The sequence below is a fragment of the Nicotiana tomentosiformis genome, unplaced genomic scaffold (assembly GCF_000390325.3).
Source record: "Nicotiana tomentosiformis unplaced genomic scaffold, ASM39032v3 Un00208, whole genome shotgun sequence".
In the NCBI taxonomy this organism is placed as follows: Eukaryota; Viridiplantae; Streptophyta; class Magnoliopsida; order Solanales; family Solanaceae; genus Nicotiana; species Nicotiana tomentosiformis.
Genome location: NW_027174767.1, coordinates 54,550 through 76,399, shown reverse-complemented (window position 1 = coordinate 76,399; position 21,850 = coordinate 54,550). Strand labels below are relative to the sequence as shown.

General features: G+C 36.4%; 2 protein-coding genes across 2 annotated transcripts; one reads left to right on the top strand and one right to left on the bottom strand.

Moving 5' to 3' along the window:
• Positions 1-292: 292 nt before the first annotated feature.
• LOC138903945 (uncharacterized) lies at positions 293-1,580 on the bottom strand. Its single transcript, XM_070192509.1, has one exon. It carries the CDS (start codon positions 1,578-1,580, stop codon positions 432-434), a length of 1,149 nt encoding a protein of 382 aa, XP_070048610.1. The 3' UTR covers positions 293-431.
• A 17,969-nt stretch (positions 1,581-19,549) lies between these two features.
• On the top strand, positions 19,550-21,092 carry LOC138903944 (uncharacterized). Its single transcript, XM_070192508.1, has one exon. The coding sequence runs from the start codon at positions 19,550-19,552 to the stop codon at positions 20,801-20,803; it is 1,254 nt and encodes a 417-aa protein (XP_070048609.1). The 3' UTR covers positions 20,804-21,092.
• The last annotated feature ends 758 nt before the right edge of the window (positions 21,093-21,850 follow it).

Genomic DNA, 21,850 nt, shown 5'->3' with positions numbered 1-21,850 from the left:
GTTTTATTTCATAATCAAAAGACTTATTTATAATATTACAAAATGACTTTTACTATTCATGAACGACCTTTACTGTTCATGAATCTGACTCTTGACTCTTACTATTCATGAATGACCTTTACTGTTCATGAAAACTGACTCTTGACTCTTACTATTCATGAACGACCTTTACTGTTCATGAAAACTGACTCTTACTATTTACTTTACGACTTTTTACAAAAAACAAAATAACATAAAGAAAAGAAAGGAATCTAATATCTCTTTCATATTATTTTGTCTGCCACATCTCTTTGTCTAGCTTGTCGTCTTCTTCTTCAGTAATCTTCTTCTTGTTTATTCCAGTTGTACGTCTGGAACAATATTATCTTCTCCTTTGCATTTTGAGCATATGTGATCTGGATATTTGTGACTGATTAACTTGCAATATCTTGTTAATAATTCTGGAGAAATAAAATTTGTGTCCTTATAGCTCTTGTAGTTGTAGATTGTTCTGGCTTCAAAAGACTTAAGACCCATTGTCTTAATTCTTCCATATCTGGTTCTCGTATTTCTCTGCAGTTTGAATATATCATTGTCTGTTCTCTTGAATAATAACTCCAAATAGCATTCTGGTTTAGGTAGTTGTTTGCTAGTTCATTTAGTATAGTGGATATTCCGATAATCCTTTTATTTGCATAAAAGTCTGGAATATTTATTTTTTCTATCTCTTCTTGTTCTTCTATTTTTTCTGGTACTAACATCTCCCTTGTAAGTCCGATCTTGATAACTTGTATGATGGGTTTTATTTCTTCATATAGTATCTCTGCTGTAGCTGAATAGAATCGTATATAGAATAATGTTCCTTTGGTTATTCTTTTGTACTGCATAAATGCTCTATATACTTCTGGTATGGTAGCTATTTCTTGTCCTGTCTGTGTATATACTGTGTCTAGTAATCCGTAATTGTAACAAGTAGCTACTAGTTTTGCATTTGTATTTGGTAGTGCTATTAGTTTATTATATCCTGTTAGATAATGAGTGACATAATCTTCATCTGGATTTTGAGTAGTTTGGGATCTTGGATTTTTATTTAGGAAATTTTGTATTTTGTATATGTTATCTATATATGTACGGGTTATATGGTTGTATGTCTTTTTGGCTTGGTTCAGACTTTCTTTGTAGGTGTTTATCTGTGGTGGTAGGAATATTTCTTTTTGGGTATTTTTCTGTATGAACGGTTTTGAAAATAAATTATTCATATTTGTATTTGTATATCTAGGTTTGATTTCTTCCTTTTTCTTTGCAGATGAACTGCTAGCTGTGCTGCTTCCTGCAACTGCATTTAACAAACTGTTATGAGTTTTTAGGTGTTTCTCAACGTCACCTTCTAGCTCTGGAATTTTAGAGACTTCCGATCGTCTTATCTCCGCATTTTTCAAGTCATGCTGCTGACCACTAGCTGTTTTCTTTAATATCTGTATCTCTTCTTCTATGCTTTCCACTTTTTTACAAAGTGTAGTCATAGCTAAGAGTAGATTTTCCATTGTATTATCTGGTTCAGTTTGGGTAGCTTTGTCTTGATAAATAATCTGCAACAACATTCTTGTTAGTAGTGATTATTTCAATTGTAAATGTAAAGTTTAATATATTCAATACCAGTCTGCGTATTTCTTTTGTTGTAACTGAATCTTGTACTTTTCTGGTTATCCACCATTTAACTTGGGTGTTATCTGTTCTTACAATAAATCTATTGTAAACTATATATGGTTCAAATGCTAATAAACATTTATATAATGCAAATAATTCTTTTCTATTTATTTCCCATCTTTCTTGTGGTTCAGTATAAGATCCTGAATAATATCTGCAATGATGTTCTATTTTTTCTTTATCATATTTATATTTAAGAACTCCTCCATAACTATGATTACTCGAATCTGTTTCTACAATATAAGTAAATTTCTTATTTTCATCTGGGAAGTATAATTTTGGTAATTTCTTGCACAATATTTTAATCTTCCTTTATTTGTTCCTTATCTTTTTCATCGAACCCATATTCTACATCCTTTTTTAGTTTTTTCTGTAGAGGTTTTAGGTTTTCTGCTAATTTAGGTATGTATTCTCTTACTTGGTTTACTAATCCTAAAAATGATTGTAATTTCTTTTTTGTATCTATATTTTCATCAAGATTGATTATTTTTTGTACTATGTGTGTTTGCATTTTTATTCCATTTTTATCTATTTGTATTCCTAAAAATTCTATCTGATTCTTCATAATTTCTGCTTTGGTTTTGCTTAAGCTTATACTAGAGTTTTCTATAATATGTATGAATTTTTCTAATAATCTTATATGTTCATCTTGTGTTCTTGAATATAGTAATATATCATCTATATATACTATGCAATTTTCTAGTTGGTTAAAATAATTATCCATAAAATGTTGGTATCTTCCTGGTGCATTTTTATATCCAAATGGTAAAACATTCCATTCATAAAATCCTTGTGGTACTGTAAATGCTGTTAGTTTTTTAGATTCATCTTCTAGTTTTAGATGGTAAAATCCTGATTTACAGTCAAATTTACTGAAGTAATTGTATCCTTGGATTTGTCTTATTTTTAATATCTTATTAGGTATTGGGTAATTATATGTTTTAGTTTTTGCATTTAAATTTCGGTAATCTATAACCATTCTACTTTTTCCTCTTTTTTGTTCATTATGTTTATTTACTATAAATGGTGGACTTGTATGTTTACTATTGCTTTCTTGTATGTAATTGTTATCTAACAATTCTTTTATATGCATTTTAAATTCTGCTAAGTCATCAAAGTTATATTTTAAAGGTTTTTGTGTTATTATACTGTTTTCTTCTATTAATTCTATTTTTATTTTTGTTTTATGTTTATTCCATCCTTTTAGAGGGTTATCATTATATAATTTTTTTAATTTATTCTGGATTATTTTTACTTTGTCTATTGTAAATATAATAATTTCTAATTGAGTAGTTGTATTTTTACTTATATTTTCTAATTTTTGTGTGATTTTTTCACTTCCTTTTATCCATTCTGTAGTTTTTCTTTGTTTATTATTTACTCTTTTTGCTCCTACTTTGTTTTTACATGGTGTGGTAAACCACCAGTGTGTCCTTGTAATTATATGTGGGTATAGTTTATCTAAAAATGGCATTCCTAGTAATATATCTTTTGTAGTAAATTCAAAGTTATATATTTCTTCTATAGTTAATATTTTATCCCATATTTGTATTTTTACATTCTTGGCTCTGTAGTTAATCATACTACCTTCATTATTAAATCCTGTTACTACCATAGGTGTTTTTAATTTTTCCCATTTATCTGTTGGTAAACAATTATATTTACATATACTAGCTTCTGCTCCTGTATCTATCATTGGTGTATAGTATCTATTATAATATCCTTCTACTATGATTTTTGCGAGTATATATATTTTCATTCTTCTGTTCTTTTTATTATTATTTTCTTATCTTTGTATGTTATGGTTAATTGTTTATCTCCTAGATTGTATGGTTTTACTTTTTCTAACCATTTTATTCCTAATGTAATGTTTTCATTTTCATTTTCTTGATATATTTTAAATTGTATTATCAAGGGTATTCCTCCAATAATTATTTCTTTTTCTGTTATTTCTTCATTTATTATTAATTCTTTAGGTAATTCTGGGCATAGTTGTTCAGTAGTTATTATTTCAGTTTCTGTTACTAATTCTCTTGTGATATAGTTTTCTTCTTGACCTGTATTTATTAATATCTGATATTTTCTTTGTTCCATGATTCCGGTTATATAGTAATGGTATGGATTTATTTTTTCCTTTGTGTTTTTTATTAAGTTTTTTGGGATTATATATTCTCTTCTTGATGTACTTATCCTTGATGATGTTGGTGTTTCATAAGTTAATTGGTTTGGTATACTTGATGTACTTAATCTTTCTTTTACTATTTCTAAGTCTTCTTCCATATCAATTTCTTTATAACTATATTCATTATTGTCAATAACTGTAACTATTCTTTCAAATGGATTTTCTATTTTGATTTTATTAATTTTATTTTTTGCTGCTATTTTATGTTTTGTTGTTAAGACGTATAAGTTTTTACATCTAGCTGTAAATATCTTACTTCCAGGTGTTAATTCTATTCCTGACATTTTCCAGTATAATACTAATGATTTATCTATATTCCTATCGTTTATAGCTATTGAATAATTGGCACTTATTATGAATTTAAATTTTTGGTATATGAGATTTCCTTTTATTGCACTTATTATGCTTTTTTCTATAGGTTGGATTATCCTATCATCTGCTAAATATATTTCTATAGGGGTATCTATTCCTTCTCTAAAACATGCTTTTATTAATATTTCAGTTCCTCCTAGGTGTACATATTTAATTGGGTTTTTTGCTTTTATATCTTGTATTTCTTTATTTATTATTCTTTTGTTTATTATTGGTATTTTGGCTTTTCCTTTTGTATATTTACAGTCAATTATATGTTCTTTTTGACTAACTACGTAGTATTCTTCTCTTTGTCTTTTGAACCAGTTTTTTATTGTAGGTACTTCAAATATTTTTTCAACACTAAGGTCTAACTCTTTCCCTTTTATTTGTTCAAAAATATTATTATCAAATATAATTTTTTGTTCTGATGATTCTTCATCTTTATATTCTTCTCGTCTTATTACTTCTATTTCTTTTTCAGTCATTAGGTTTCATCATCTTCTTTTGTTATTTCATTTCCTATTTCATCTTCTATATCTGATATTTCATACACACTGTCTTCGCTATCTAGTTCGTAATCTATATATTCCATTTGCATATATTCTTCATTATCAATTATGATTTCAGTTATTTGTTTTTTCTTTAGGTTATATTCCATTTGCATATATTGTTCATTATCAATTATGATTTCAGTTATTTGTTTTTTCTTTAGGTTTCTAGGTGCTTTACAGTCTTTAGCTATATGTCCTAATTTTCCACAGTTATAACAAGTACATTCTGTTAGTTTCTTTTTTGGTCTAAATGGTCTTTTATTCTGATAGTTTTTTACATAATATCTTTTTCTTGGTTTTTTATTTTTATATTTTGACTTATATTTATTATATTTCTTTGTTTTCCATTTTTTATTATAATATTTATCTGTACATCCAAATTGTGGTGCTGTTTTATTTTTACAACATCTTAAGTTTTTTATTAATATTTTTTCCATTTTTGTTTCTTCTTTATATTTTTCACATAATTGTACAAACCATTGTTGTAGAAATTTTATTCTAGCTCCTAAAGTATCTGTTAATCCTGCTTCATTCCATTCTTTTATTATTTTAGAATTAAAAGGTTCTGGTAATTTTGTGAAATATAATTTTCTTATTTCTTTACTTTCTTCTGTATTATATGTTCCTTTATAGTAATATTCTCTAAATGCACAAGTATATTCATCTATATAGCACATATTACATATTGCTAATTTTGTTATTAGATTTCTATTGGTTTGTTTTTCTTTATTTTGTTCTTCAATTTCTGTAGTCATACTACTAAATTCATTTCTTATGGCTATTTCATATTTATATAATATTTCTATATTTATTGTTGCTATTTCACCATTAAATTTTTTATTGCTTCTTAAGGTATCTATACTTTCTTTTGTTAGATTGTGTAACCATAATTTTACGGTTCCTATAAGTGTTCTTTCTATGTATCCTGGTGTTTCAGTCATTCCTATTTTATTATCTACTAATTGCTTAGATAAATATCCTAGCTGCCAGAGCTATTGTAGAACTTTCAAGGCAATATTGTGTTGATGATGGTAGTTCATGCCACTAAGGTTTCAATGATGAAAGGTTGGAACATGGGCAATTACTTCCTCAAGATGGTAATGGTAATTTTTTAGTTGGCAGGCAGAATTGGAACATGAAATTAAAGGATGCTACCTCAGCTGCTCAAGCAGCGGCTGAGTTTACAGAACATGCAGGCCTAGCTGCCAGAGTTGTTGTGTAACATTCAAGGCAATATTTTGTTGATGATGGTGGTTCATGCCACTTAGGTTTCAAGGATGAAAGGTTGGAACATGGGCAATCAATTCCTGGAGATGGTAATGGTAATTTTTCTGTTGGCAAGCATAATTGGAACATGAAATTTAAGGATGCTACCTCTGCTGCTCAAGCAGCGGCTGAGTTTGCAGAACATGCAGGCCTAGATGCCAGAGCTGTTGTAGAAATTTCAAGGCAATATTGAGTTGATCATAGATGTTCATGCCACTTAGGTTTCAAGGATGAAAGGTTGGAACGTTGGCAATCATTTCCTGGAGATGGTAAATTTTCTATTGGCAGGCAGAATTAGAACATGAAATTTAAGGATGCTACCTCTGCTGCTCAAACAGCAGCTGAGTTTGCAGAACATGGTGGCCTAGCTGCCAGATCTGTTATAAAACGTTAAAGGCAATATTGTGTTGATGATGGTGGTTCATGCCACTTAAGTTTCAAGGATGGAAGGTTGGGCAATAATTTCCTGGAGATGGTAATTTTTCTGTTGGCTAGAAGAATTGGAACATGAAATTTAAGGATGGTACCTCTGCCGCTCAAGCAGCGGCTGAGTTTGCAGAACATGCAAGCCTAGCTGCCAGAGCTGTTGTAGATCTTTCAAGGCAATATTGTGTTGATGATGGTGGTTCATGCCACTTAGGTTTCAAAGATGAAAGGCTAGAACATAGGCAATCATTTCCTGGAGATGGTAATGGTAATTTTTCTATTGCCAGGCAGAATTGAAACTTGAAATTTAAGGATGCTACCTCTGCTGCTCAAGCATCGGCTGAGTTTGCAGAACATGCATGCCTAGCTGCCAGAGCTGTTGTAGAACTTTCAAGGCAATATTGTGTTGATGATGGTGGTTCATGCCACTAAGGTTTCAATGATGAAATGTTGGAACATGGGCAATTACTTCCTCAAGATGGTAATGGTAATTTTTTAGTTGGCAGGCAGAATTTGAACATGAAATTAAAGGATGCTACCTCAGCTGCTCAAGCAGCGGCTGAGTTTACAGAACATGCAGGCCTAGCTGCCAGAGCTGTTGTGTAACATTCAAGGCAATATTTTGTTGATGATGGTGGTTCATGCCACTTAGGTTTCAAGGATGAAAGGTTGGAACATGGGCAATCATTTCCTGGAGATGGTAATGGTAATTTTTCTGTTGGTAGGCATAATTGGAACATGAAATTTAAGGATGCTACCTCTGCTGCTCAAGCAGCGGCTGAGTTTGCAGAACATGCAGGCCTAGCTGCCAGAGCTGTTGTAGAACTTTCAAGGCAATATTGAGTTGATCATAGATGTTCATGCCACTTAGGTTTCAAGGATGAAAGGTTGGAACATGGGCAATCATTCCCTGGAGATGGTAATAGTAATTTTTCTATTGGCAGGTAGAATTGGAACATGAAATTTAAGGATGCTACCTCTGCTGCTCAAGCAGTGGCTGATTTTGCAGAACATGCAAGCCTAGCTGCCAGAGATGTTGTAGAACTTTCAAGGCAATATTATGTTGATGATGGTGCTTCATGCCACTTAGGTTTCAAAGATGAAAGGTTGGAACTTGGGCAATCATTTCCTGGAGGTGGTAATTGTAATTTTTCTGTTCGCAGGTAGAATTGGAACATGAAATTTAGGAATGCTACCTCTGCTGCTCAAGCAGCGTCTGAGTTTGCAGAACATGCAGGCCTAGATGACAGAGTTGTTGTAGAACAGAGTTGTTGTAGAACTTTCAAGGCATATTGTGTTGATGATGGTGGTTCATGCCACTTAGGTTTCAAGGATGAAAGGTTGGAACATGGGTAATCATTTCCTGGAGATGGTAATGGTAATTTTTCTGTTGGCAGGCAGAATTGGAACATGAAATTTAAGGATGCTACCTCAGGCTTGCATGTTCTACAAACTCAGCTGCTGCTTGAGTAGCAGAGGTAGCATCCTTAAATTTCATGTTCCAATTCTGCCTGCTAATAGAAAAATTACCATTACCATCTGCAGGAAATCATTGCCCATGTTCAAACCTTTTATCCTTGAAACCTAAGTGGCATGAACCACTATCATCAACACAATATTGCCTTGAAAGTTCTACAACAGCTGTGGAAGCTAGGCCTGCATGTTCTGTAAACTCAGTCACTGCTTGAGCAGCAGAGGTAGCATCCTTTAATTTCATGTTCCAATTCTGCCTGCCAACTGAAAAATTACCATTGCCATCACCAGGAAATGATTGCCCATGTTCCAACCTTTCATCCTTGAAACCTAAGTGTCATGAACCACCATCATCAACACAATATTGCCTTGAAAGTTCTATAATAGCTCTGGCAGCCAGGCTTGCATGTTCTACAAACTCAGCTGCTGCTTGAGTAGCAGAGGTAGCATCCTTAAATTTCATGTTCCAATTCTGCCTGCTAATAGAAAAATTACCATTACCATCTGCAGGAAATCATTGCCCATGTTCCAACTTATCATCCTTGAAACCTAAGTGGCATAAACCACCATCATCAACACACTATTGCCTTTAAATTTCTACAACAGCTCTGGCAGCTAGGCTTGCATGTTTTGCAAACTTAGCCGCTGCTTGAGTAGCAGAGGTAGCATCCTTAAATTTCATGTTCCAATTTTGCCTGCCAATAGAAAAATTACCGTATCCATTATATGATTGCCCATGTTCCAACCTTTCATCCTTGAAACCTAAGTGGCATGAACCACCATAATCAACACAATATTGCCTTGAAAGTTCTACAACAGCTCTGGCAGCTAGGCCTGCATGTTCTGCAAACTTAGCCACTGCTTGAGCAACAGAGGTAGCATCCTTAAATTTCATGTTCCAATTTTTCCTGCCAACAGAAAAAATTACCATATCCATGATATGGTTGCCCATGTTCCAACCTTTCATCCTTGAAACCTAAGTGGCATGAACCACCATAATCAACTCAATATTGCCTTGAAAGTTCTACAACAGTTGTGGAAGCTAGGCCTGCATGTTCTGTAAACTCAGCCGCTGCTTGAGCAGCAGAGGTAGCATCCTTTAATTTCATGTTCCAATTCTACCTGCTAACAGAAAAATTACCATTACCATCTCCAGGAAATGATTGCCCATGTTCCTACTTTTCATCCTTGAAACCTAAGTGGCATGAACCACCATCATCAACACAATATTGCCTTGAAAGTTCTACAACAGTTGTGGAAGCTAGGCCTGCATGTTTTGTAAACTCAGCCGCTGCTTGAGCAACAGAGGTAGCATCCTTTAATTTCATGTTCCATTTCTGCCTGCCAACTGAAAAATTACCATTGCCATCTCTAGGAAATGATTGCCCATGTTTCTACTTTTCATCCTTGAAATCTAAGTGGCATGAACCACTATCATCAACACACTATTGCCTTTAAATTTCTACAACAGCTCTGGCAGCTAGGCTTGCATGTTCTGCAAACTTAGCCGCTGCTTGAGCAGCAGAGGTAGCATCCTTAAATTTCATGTTCCAATTTTGCCTGCCAACAGAAAAATTACCATATCCATGATATGATTGCCCATGTTCCAACCTTTCATCCTTGAAACCTAAGTGGCATGAACCACCATCATCAACACAATATTGCCTTGAAAGTTCTACAACAGCTCTGGCAGCTAGGCTTGCATGTTCTGCAAACTCAGCCGCTGCTTGAGCAGCAGAGGTAGCATCCTTAAATTTCATGTTCCAATTCTGCCTGCCAACAGAAAAATTACCATTACCATCTCCAGGAAATGATTGCCCATGTTCCAACCTTTCATCCTTGAAACCTAAGTGGCATGAACCACCATCATCAACACAATATGCGTTGAAAGTTCTACAATAGCTCTGGCATCTAGGCCTGCATGTTCTGCAAACTCAGCCGCTGCTTGAGCAGCAGAGGTAGCATTCCTAAATTTCATATTCCAATTCTACCTGCGAACAGAACAATTACAATTACCACCTCCAGGAAATGATTGCCCAAGTTCCAACCTTTCATCTTTGAAACCTAAGTGGCATGAACCACCATCATCAACATAATATTGCCTTGAAAGTTCTACAACAGCTCTGGCAGCTAGGCTTGCATGTTCTGCAAACTCAGCCGCTGCTTGAGCAGCAGAGGTAGCATCCTTAAATTTCATGTTCCAATTCTACCTGCTAACAGAAAAATTACCATTACCATCTCCAGGAAATGATTGCCCATGTTCCTACTTTTCATCCTTGAAACCTAAGTGGCATGAACCACCATCATCAACACAATATTGCCTTGAAAGTTCTACAACAGCTCTGGCAGCTAGGCTTGCATGTTCTGCAAACTCAGCCGCTGCTTGAGCAGCAGAGGTAGCATCCTTAAATTTAATTTTTCAATTCTGCCTGTCAACAGAAAAATTACCATTACCATCTACAGGAAATGATTGCCCATGTTCTAGCGTTCCATCTTTGAAACCTAAGTGGCATGAACCACCATCATCAACACAATATTGCCTTGAAAGATCTACAACAGCTCTGGAAGCTAGGCTTGCATGTTCTGCAATCTCAGCCGCTGCTTGAGCAGCAGAGGTACCATCCTTAAATTTCATGTTCCAATTCTTCTTGCCAACAGAAAAATTACCATCTCCAGGAAATGATTGCCCAACCTTTCATCCTTGAAACTTAAGTGGCATGAACCACCATCATTAACACAATATTGCCTTTAAAGTTCTACAACAGATCTGGCAGCTAAGCTTGAATGTTATGCAAAGTCAGCCTCTACTTGAGCAGCAAAGGTAGCATCCTTGAATTTCATGTTCCAATTATGCCTGCCAAAAGAAACAATTACCATTACCATCTCCAGGAAATGATTGCCCATGTTCCAACCTTTCATCCTTGAAACCTAAGTGGCATAAACCACCATCATCAACACAATATTGCCTTGAAAGTTCTACAATAGTTATGGCAGCTAGGCCTGCATGTTCTGCAAAATCAGCTGCTGCTTGAGCAGCAGAGGTAGCATCCTTAAATTTAATGTTCCAATTCTACCTGCCAACAGAAAAATTACTATTACAATCTCCAGGAAATGATTGCCCATGTTGCAACCTTTCATCCTTAAAACCTAAGTGGCATGAACTACCAACATCAACATAATATTGCCTTGAAAGTTCTATAACAGCTCTGGTAGCTAGGCTTGCATGTTCTGCAAACTCAGCTGCTGCTTGAGCAGCAGAGGTAGCATCCTTAAATTTCATGTTCCAATTCTTCCTGCCAACAAAAAAATTACCATTACCATCTCCAGGAAATGATTGCCCATGTTCCAATCTTTTATCCTTGAAACCTAAGTGGCATGAACCACCATCATCAACACAATATTTCCTTGAAAGTTCTACAACAGCTCTGGCATCTAGGCCACCATGTTCTGCAAACTCAGCCGCTGCTTGAGCAGCAGAGGTAGCATCCTTAAATTTCATGTTCTAATTCTGCCTGCCAATAGAAAATTTACCATCTCCAGGAAATGATTGCCCATGTTCCAATCGTTCATCTTTGAAACCTAAGTGGCATGAACCACCATCATCAACACAATATTGCCTTGAAAGATCTACAACAGCTCTGGCAGCTAGGCTTGCATGTTCTGCAAACTCAACCGCTGCTTGAGCAGCAAAGGTACCATCCTTAAATTTCATGTTCCAATTCTTCTTGCCAACAGAAAAATTACCATCTCTAGGAAATGATTGCCCTACCTTTCATCCTTGAAACGTAAGTGGCATGAACCACCATCATCAACACAATATTGCCTTTAAAGTTCTACAACAGATCTGGCAGCTAAGCTTGAATGTTATGCAAAGTCAGCCTCTACTTGAGCAGCAGAGGTAGCATCCTTAAATTTCATATTCCAATTATGCCTGCCAAAAGAAACAATTACCATTACCATCTCGAGGAAATGATTGCCTATGTTCTAACCTTTCATCCTTGAAACCTGAGTGGCATGAACCACCATCATCAACACAATATTGCCTTGAAAGTTCTACAACAGCTCTGGTAGCTAGGCTTGCATGTTCTGCAAACTCAGCTGCTGCTTGAGCAGCAGAGGTAGCATCCTTAAATTTCATGTTCCAATTCTACCTGCCAACAAAAAAATTACCATTACCATCTCCAGGAAATGATTGCCCATGTTCCAATCTTTTATCCTTGAAACCTAAGTGGCATGAACCACCATTATCAACACAATATTTCCTTAAAAGTTCTACAACAGCTCTGGCATCTAGGCCACCATGTTCTGCAAACTCAGCCGCTGCTTGAGCAGCAGAGGTAGCATCCTTAAATTTCATGTTCTAATTCTGCCTGCCAATAGAAAATTTACCATCTCCAGGAAATGATTGCCCATGTTCCAACCTTTCATCCTTGAAACCTAAGTGGCATGAACCACCATCATCAACACAATATTGCCTTGAAAGTTCTACAACAGCTCTGGCAGCTAGGCCTGCATGTTCTGTAAACTCAGCCGCTGCTTGAGCAGCTGAGGTAGCATCCTTTAATTTCATGTTCCAATTCTACCTGCCAACAGAAAAATTACCATTACCATCTCGAGGAAATGATTGCCCATGTTCCAACCTTTGATCATTGAAACCTAAGAGGCATGAACCACCATCATTAACACAATATTGCCTTGAAAGTTCTACAACAGCTCTTGCAGCTAGGCTTGCATTTTCTGCAAACTCAGCCGCTGCTTGAGCAGCAGAGGTAGCATCCTTAAATTTGATTTTTCAATTCTGCCTGTCAACAGAAAAATTACCATTACCATCTACAGGAAATGATTGCCCATGTTCTAGCGTTTCATCTTTGAAACCTAAGTGGCATGAACCACCATCATCAACACAATATTGCCTTGAAAGATCTACAACAGCTCTGGAAGCTAGGCTTGCATGTTCTGCAATCTCAGCCGCTGCTTGAGCAGCAGAGGTACCATACTTAAATTTCATGTTCCAATTCTTCTTGCCAACAGAAAAATTACCATCTCCAGGAAATGATTGCCCAACCTTTCATCCTTGAAACTTAAGTGGCATGAACCACCATCATTAACACAATATTGCCTTTAAAGTTCTACAACAGATCTGGCAGCTAAGCTTGAATGTTATGCAAAGTCAGCCTCTACTTGAGCAGCAAAGGTAGCATCCTTGAATTTCATGTTCCAATTATGCCTGCCAAAAGAAACAATTACCATTACCATCTCCAGGAAATGATTGCCCATGGTCCAACCTTTCATCCTTGAAACCTAAGTGGCATAAACCACCATCATCAACACAATATTGCCTTGAAAGTTCTACAATAGTTATGGCAGCTAGGCCTGCATGTTCTGCAAAATCAGCCGCTGCTTGAGCAGCAGAGGTAGCATCCTTAAATTTAATGTTCCAATTCTACCTGCCAACAGAAAAATTACTATTACAATCTCCAGGAAATGATTGCCCATGTTGCAACCTTTCATCCTTAAAACCTAAGTGGCATGAACTACCAACATCAACATAATATTGCCTTGAAAGTTCTACAACAGCTCTGGTAGCTAGGCTTGCATGTTCTGCAAACTCAGCTGCTGCTTGAGCAGCAGAGGTAGCATCCTTAAATTTCATGTTCCAATTCTTCCTGCCAACAAAAATAATTACCATTACTATCTCCAGGAAATGATTGCCCATGTTCCAATCTTTTATCCTTGAAACCTAAGTGGCATGAACCACCATCATCAACACAATATTTCCTTGAAAGTTCTACAACAGCTCTGGCAGCTAGGCCTGCATGTTCTGCAAACTTAGCCACTGCTTGAGCAACAGAGGTAGCATCCTTAAATTTCATGTTCCAATTTTTCCTGCCAACAGAAAAAATTACCATATCCATGATATGGTTGCCCATGTTCCAACCTTTCATCCTTGAAACCTAAGTGGCATGAACCACCATAATCAACTCAATATTGCCTTGAAAGTTCTACAACAGTTGTGGAAGCTAGGCCTGCATGTTCTGTAAACTCAGCCGCTGCTTGAGCAGCAGAGGTAGCATCCTTTAATTTCATGTTCCAATTCTACCTGCTAACAGAAAAATTACCATTACCATCTCCAGGAAATGATTGCCCATGTTCCTACTTTTCATCCTTGAAACCTAAGTGGCATGAACCACCATCATCAACACAATATTGCCTTGAAAGTTCTACAACAGTTGTGGAAGCTAGGCCTGCATGTTTTGTAAACTCAGCCGCTGCTTGAGCAACAGAGGTAGCATCCTTTAATTTCATGTTCCATTTCTGCCTGCCAACTGAAAAATTACCATTGCCATCTCTAGGAAATGATTGCCCATGTTTCTACTTTTCATCCTTGAAATCTAAGTGGCATGAGCCACTATCATCAACACACTATTGCCTTTAAATTTCTACAACAGCTCTGGCAGCTAGGCTTGCATGTTCTGCAAACTTAGCTGCTGCTTGAGCAGCAGAGGTAGCATCCTTAAATTTCATGTTCCAATTCTGCCTGCCAACAGAAAAATTACCATTACCATCTCCAGGAAATGATTGCCCATGTTCCAACCTTTCATCCTTGAAACCTAAGTGGCATGAACCACCATCATCAACACAATATTGCCTTGAAAGTTCTACAACAGCTCTGGCAGCTAGGCTTGCATGTTCTGCAAACTCAGCCGCTGCTTGAGCAGCAGAGGTAGCATCCTTAAATTTCATGTTCCAATTCTGCCTGCCAACAGAAAAATTACCATTACCATCTCCAGGAAATGATTGCCCATGTTCCAACCTTTCATCCTTGAAACCTAAGTGGCATGAACCACCATCATCAACACAATATGCGTTGAAAGTTCTACAATAGCTCTGGCATCTAGGCCTGCATGTTCTGCAAACTCAGCCGCTGCTTGAGCAGCAGAGGTAGCATTCCTAAATTTCATTTTCCAATTCTACCTGCGAACAGAACAATTACAATTACCACCTCCAGGAAATGATTGCCCAAGTTCCAACCTTTCATCTTTGAAACCTAAGTGGCATGAACCACCATCATCAACATCAATATTGCCTTGAAAGTTCTACAACAGCTCTGGCAGCTAGGCTTGCATGTTCTGCAAACTCAGCCGCTGCTTGAGCAGCAGAGGTAGCATCCTTAAATTTCATGTTCCAATTCTACCTGCTAACAAAAAAATTACCATTACCATCTCCAGGAAATGATTGCCCATGTTCCTACTTTTCATCCTTGAAACCTAAGTGGCATGAACCACCATCATCAACACAATATTGCCTTGAAAGTTCTACAACAGCTCTGGCAGCTAGGCTTGCATGTTCTGTAAACTCAGCCGCTGCTTGAGCAGCAGAGGTAGCATCCTTAAATTTAATTTTTCAATTCTGCCTGTCAACAGAAAAATTACCATTACCATCTACAGGAAATGATTGCCCATGTTCTAGCGTTCCATCTTTGAAACCTAAGTGGCATGAACCACCATCATCAACACAATATTGCCTTGAAAGATCTACAACAGCTCTGGAAGCTAGGCTTGCATGTTCTGCAATCTCAGCCGCTGCTTGAGCAGCAGAGGTACCATCCTTAAATTTCATGTTCCAATTCTTCTTGCCAACAGAAAAATTACCATCTCCAGGAAATGATTGCCCAACCTTTCATCCTTGAAACTTAAGTGGCATGAACCACCATCATTAACACAATATTGCCTTTAAAGTTCTACAACAGATCTGGCAGCTAAGCTTGAATGTTATGCAAAGTCAGCCTCTACTTGAGCAGCAAAGGTAGCATCCTTGAATTTCATGTTCCAATTATGCCTGCCAAAAGAAACAATTACCATTACCATCTCCAGGAAATGATTGCCCATGTTCCAACCTTTCATCCTTGAAACCTAAGTGGCATAAACCACCATCATCAACACAATATTGCCTTGAAAGTTCTACAATAGTTATGGCAGCTAGGCCTGCATGTTCTGCAAAATCAGCTGCTGCTTGAGCAGCAGAGGTAGCATCCTTAAATTTAATGTTCCAATTCTACCTGCCAACAGAAAAATTACTATTACAATCTCCAGGAAATGATTGCCCATGTTGCAACCTTTCATCCTTAAAACCTAAGTGGCATGAACTACCAACATCAACATAATATTGCCTTGAAAGTTCTACAACAGCTCTGGTAGCTAGGCTTGCATGTTCTGCAAACTCAGCTGCTGCTTGAGCAGCAGAGGTAGCATCCTTAAATTTCATGTTCCAATTCTTCCTGCCAACAGAAAATTTACCATTACCATCTCCAGGAAATGATTGCCCATGTTCCAATCTTTTATCCTTGAAACCTAAGTGGCATGAACCACCATCATCAACACAATATTTCCTTGAAAGTTCTACAACAGCTCTGGCATCTAGGCCACCATGTTCTGCAAACTCAGCCGCTGCTTGAGCAGCAGAGGTAGCATCCTTAAATTTCATGTTCTAATTCTGCCTGCCAATAGAAAATTTACCATCTCCAGGAAATGATTGCCCATGTTCCAATCGTTCATCTTTGAAACCTAAGTGGCATGAACCACCATCATCAACACAATATTGCCTTGAAAGATCTACAACAACTCTGGCAGCTAGGCTTGCATGTTCTGCAAACTCAACCGCTGCTTGAGCAGCAAAGGTACCATCCTTAAATTTCATGTTCCAATTCTTCTTGCCAACAGAAAAATTACCATCTCTAGGAAATGATTGCCCTACCTTTCATCCTTGAAACGTAAGTGGCATGAACCACCATCATCAACACAATATTGCCTTTAAAGTTCTACAACAGATCTGGCAGCTAAGCTTGAATGTTATGCAAAGTCAGCCTCTACTTGAGCAGCAGAGGTAGCATCCTTAAATTTCATATTCCAATTATGCCTGCCAAAAGAAACAATTACCATTACCATCTCGAGGAAATGATTGCCTATGTTCTAACCTTTCATCCTTGAAACCTGAGTGGCATGAACCACCATCATCAACACAATATTGCCTTGAAAGTTCTACAACAGCTCTGGTAGCTAGGCTTGCATGTTCTGCAAACTCAACTGCTGCTTGAGCAGCAGAGGTAGCATCCTTAAATTTCATGTTCCAATTCTACCTGCCAACAGAAAAATTACCATTACCATCTCCAGGAAATGATTGCCCATGTTCCAATCTTTTATCCTTGAAACCTAAGTGGCATGAACCACCATTATCAACACAATATTTCCTTAAAAGTTCTACAACAGCTCTGGCATCTAGGCCACCATGTTCTGCAAACTCAGCCGCTGCTTGAGCAGCAGAGGTAGCATCCTTAAATTTCATGTTCTAATTCTGCCTGCCAATAGAAAATTTACCATCTCCAGGAAATGATTGCCCATGTTCCAACCTTTCATCCTTGAAACCTAAGTGGCATGAACCACCATCATCAACACAATATTTCCTTGAAAGTTCTACAACAGCTCTGGCAGCTAGGCCTGCATGTTCTGCAAACTCAGCCGCTGCTTGAGCAGCTGAGGTAGCATCCTTTAATTTCATGTTCCAATTCTACCTGCCAACAGAAAAATTACCATTACCATCTCGAGGAAATGATTGCCCATGTTCCAACCTTTGATCATTGAAACCTAAGAGGCATGAACCACCATCATTAACACAATATTGCCTTGAAAGTTCTACAACAGCTCTTGCAGCTAGGCTTGCATTTTCTGCAAACTCAGCCGCTGCTTGAGCAGCAGAGGTAGCATCCTTAAATTTGATTTTTCAATTCTGCCTGTCAACAGAAAAATTACCATTACCATCTACAGGAAATGATTGCCCATGTTCTAGCGTTTTAATCTTTGAAACCTAAGTGGCATGAACCACCATCATCAACACAATATTGCCTTGAAAGATCTACAACAGCTCTGGAAGCTAGGCTTGCATGTTCTGCAATCTCAGCCGCTGCTTGAGCAGCAGAGGTACCATACTTAAATTTCATGTTCCAATTCTTCTTGCCAACAGAAAAATTACCATCTCCAGGAAATGATTGCCCAACCTTTCATCCTTGAAACTTAAGTGGCATGAACCACCATCATTAACACAATATTGCCTTTAAAGTTCTACAACAGATCTGGCAGCTAAGCTTGAATGTTATGCAAAGTCAGCCTCTACTTGAGCAGCAAAGGTAGCATCCTTGAATTTCATGTTCCAATTATGCCTGCCAAAAGAAACAATTACCATTACCATCTCCAGGAAATGATTGCCCATGGTCCAACCTTTCATCCTTGAAACCTAAGTGGCATAAACCACCATCATCAACACAATATTGCCTTGAAAGTTCTACAATAGTTATGGCAGCTAGGCCTGCATGTTCTGCAAAATCAGCCGCTGCTTGAGCAGCAGAGGTAGCATCCTTAAATTTAATGTTCCAATTCTACCTGCCAACAGAAAAATTACTATTACAATCTCCAGGAAATGATTGCCCATGTTGCAACCTTTCATCCTTAAAACCTAAGTGGCATGAACTACCAACATCAACATAATATTGCCTTGAAAGTTCTACAACAGCTCTGGTAGCTAGGCTTGCATGTTCTGCAAACTCAGCTGCTGCTTGAGCAGCAGAGGTAGCATCCTTAAATTTCATGTTCCAATTCTTCCTGCCAACAAAAATAATTACCATTACTATCTCCAGGAAATGATTGCCCATGTTCCAATCTTTTATCCTTGAAACCTAAGTGGCATGAACCACCATCATCAACACAATATTTCCTTGAAAGTTCTACAACAGCTCTGGCATCTAGGCCACCATGTTCTGCAAACTCAGCCGCTGCTTGAGCAGCAGAGGTAGCATCCTTAAATTTCATGTTCTAATTCTGCCTGCCAATAGAAAATTTACCATCTCCAGGAAATGATTGCCCATGTTCCAATCGTTCATCTTTGAAACCTAAGTGGCATGAACCACCATCATCAACACAATATTGCCTTGAAAGATCTACAACAGCTCTGGCAGCTAGGCTTGCATGTTCTGCAAACTCAACCGCTGCTTGAGCAGCAAAGGTACCATCCTTAAATTTCATGTTTCAATTCTTCTTGCCAACAGAAAAATTACCATCTCTAGGAAATGATTGCCCTACCTTTCATCCTTGAAACGTAAGTGGCATGAACCACCATCATCAACACAATATTGCCTTTAAAGTTCTACAACAGATCTGGCAGCTAAGCTTGAATGTTATGCAAAGTCAGCCTCTACTTGAGCAGCAGAGGTAGCATCCTTAAATTTCATATTCGAGTAATCATAGTTATGGAGGAGTTCTTAAATATAAATATGATAAAGAAAAAATAGAACATCATTGCAGATATTATTCAGGATCTTATACTGAACCACAAGAAAGATGGGAAATAAATAGAAAAGAATTATTTGCATTATATAAATGTTTATTAGCATTTGAACCATATATAGTTTACAATAGATTTATTGTAAGAACAGATAACACCCAAGTTAAATGGTGGATAACCAGAAAAGTACAAGATTCAGTTACAACAAAAGAAATACGCAGACTGGTATTGAATATATTAAACTTTACATTTACAATTGAAATAATCACTACTAACAAGAATGTTGTTGCAGATTATTTATCAAGACAAAGCTACCCAAACTGAACCAGATAATACAATGGAAAATCTACTCTTAGCTATGACTACACTTTGTAAAAAAGTGGAAAGCATAGAAGAAGAGATACAGATATTAAAGAAAACAGCTAGTGGTCAGCAGCATGACTTGAAAAATGCGGAGATAAGACGATCGGAAGTCTCTAAAATTCCAGAGCTAGAAGGTGACGTTGAGAAACACCTAAAAACTCATAACAGTTTGTTAAACGCAGTTGCAGGAAGCAGCACAGCTAGCAGTTCATCTGCAAAGAAAAAGGAAGAAATGAAACCTAGATATACAAATACAAATATGAATAATTTATTTTCAAAACCATTCATACAGAAAAATATCCAAAATACCCAAAAAGAAATATTCCTACCACCACAGATAAACACCTACAAAGAAAGTCTGAACCAAGCCAAAAAGACATACAACCATATAACCCGTACATATATAGATAACATATACAAAATACAAAATTTCCTAAACAAAAATCCAAGATCCCAAACTACTCAAAATCCAGATGAAGATTATGTTACTCATTATCTAACAGGATATAATAAACTAATAGCACTACCAAATACAAATGCAAAACTAGTAGCTACTTGCTACAATTACGGATTACTAGACACAGTATATACACAGACAGGACAAGAAATAGCTACCATACCAGAAGTATATAGAGCATTTATGCAGTACAAAAGAATAACCAAAGGAACATTATTCTATATACGATTCTATTCAGCTACAGCAGAGATACTATATGAAGAAATAAAACCCATCATACAAGTTATCAAGATCGGACTTACTAGGGAGATGCTAGTACCAGAAAAAATAGAGGAACAAGAAGAGATAGAAAAAATAAATATTCCAGATTTTTATGCAAATAAAAGGATTATCGGAATATCCACTATACTAAATGAACTAGCAAACAACTACCTAAACCAGAATGCTATTTGGAGTTATTATTCAAGAGAACAGACAATGATATATTCAAACTGCAGAGAAATACGAGAACCAGATATGGAAGAATTAAGACAATGGGTCTTAAGTCTTTTGAAGCCAGAACAATCTACAACTACAAGAGCTATAAGGACAAATTTTATTTCTCCAGAATTATTAACAAGATATTGCAAGTTAATCAGTCACAAATATCCAGATCACATATGCTCAAAATGCAAAGGAGAAGATAATATTGTTCCAGACGTACAACTGGAATAAACAAGAAGAAGATTACTGAAGAAGAAGACGACAAGCTAGACAAAGAGATATGGCAGACAAAATAATATGAAAGAGATATTAGATTCCTTTCTTTTCTTTATGTTATTTTGTTTTTTGTAAAAAGTCGTAAAGTAAATAGTAAGAGTCAGTTTTCATGAACAGTAAAGGTCGTTCATGAATAGTAAGAGTCAAGAGTCAGTTTTCATGAACAGTAAAGGTCGTTCATGAATAGTAAGAGTCAAGAGTCAGATTCATGAACAGTAAAGGTCGTTCATGAATAGTAAAAGTCATTTTGTAATATTATAAATAAGTCTTTCGATTATGAAATAAAATAGGCTACCTCTTCAAGCCAAGGGCTTCTCTCTCCTCTCTCTTCTCTCAAGAAATACCTACAGAAATAAAAATACTCAAAGATAAAATACAGGAAAGCTATGGAAGATAAGCAAGCTATGAATCAGCAAGAAAATATGAAAGATCAACAAGAAGACACCAAGAATCTACAAAAACAGGTATGTAAAACTATGAACATGAGTAGCTAAACTAGTATATTCCTGATAATCTCTTACATGTAGATTATAATTATCCATCATATAATAGTACTGTTATAAAAATCATCTTAAGTAAGTTTGCCATGAAAATATGCTAAGAGTAAGTAAGCCCAGACTATGCATCCTAAAGTTGAAACCGGTAGGCAGGAGGCCGTTTAGGGGAGTAAACAAGAGTTGAAGCACTGTTAGGGTAACTGATTGAAGCAGAAAATCATGGTAGTGACCAAAAAGATGGTTAAAATAACTCATTATAATATGATGAATAAGGATAATAAACATAGAGATTAAAAGGAATATGTTTTAGCAAATCATATCATAAAGATGAACACTTATCTAATAGATGACGATATTACCTATAAAACACTTATATTATACATACTAAAAGACATTAATAATGATGTAAGAAGAATAATCTATGAAAAAATACTCGCTTTTGAAATAACAGAAATAATGAACCAGAATTGGACAGAACTAATTATACCAGAAACAGACTTATATG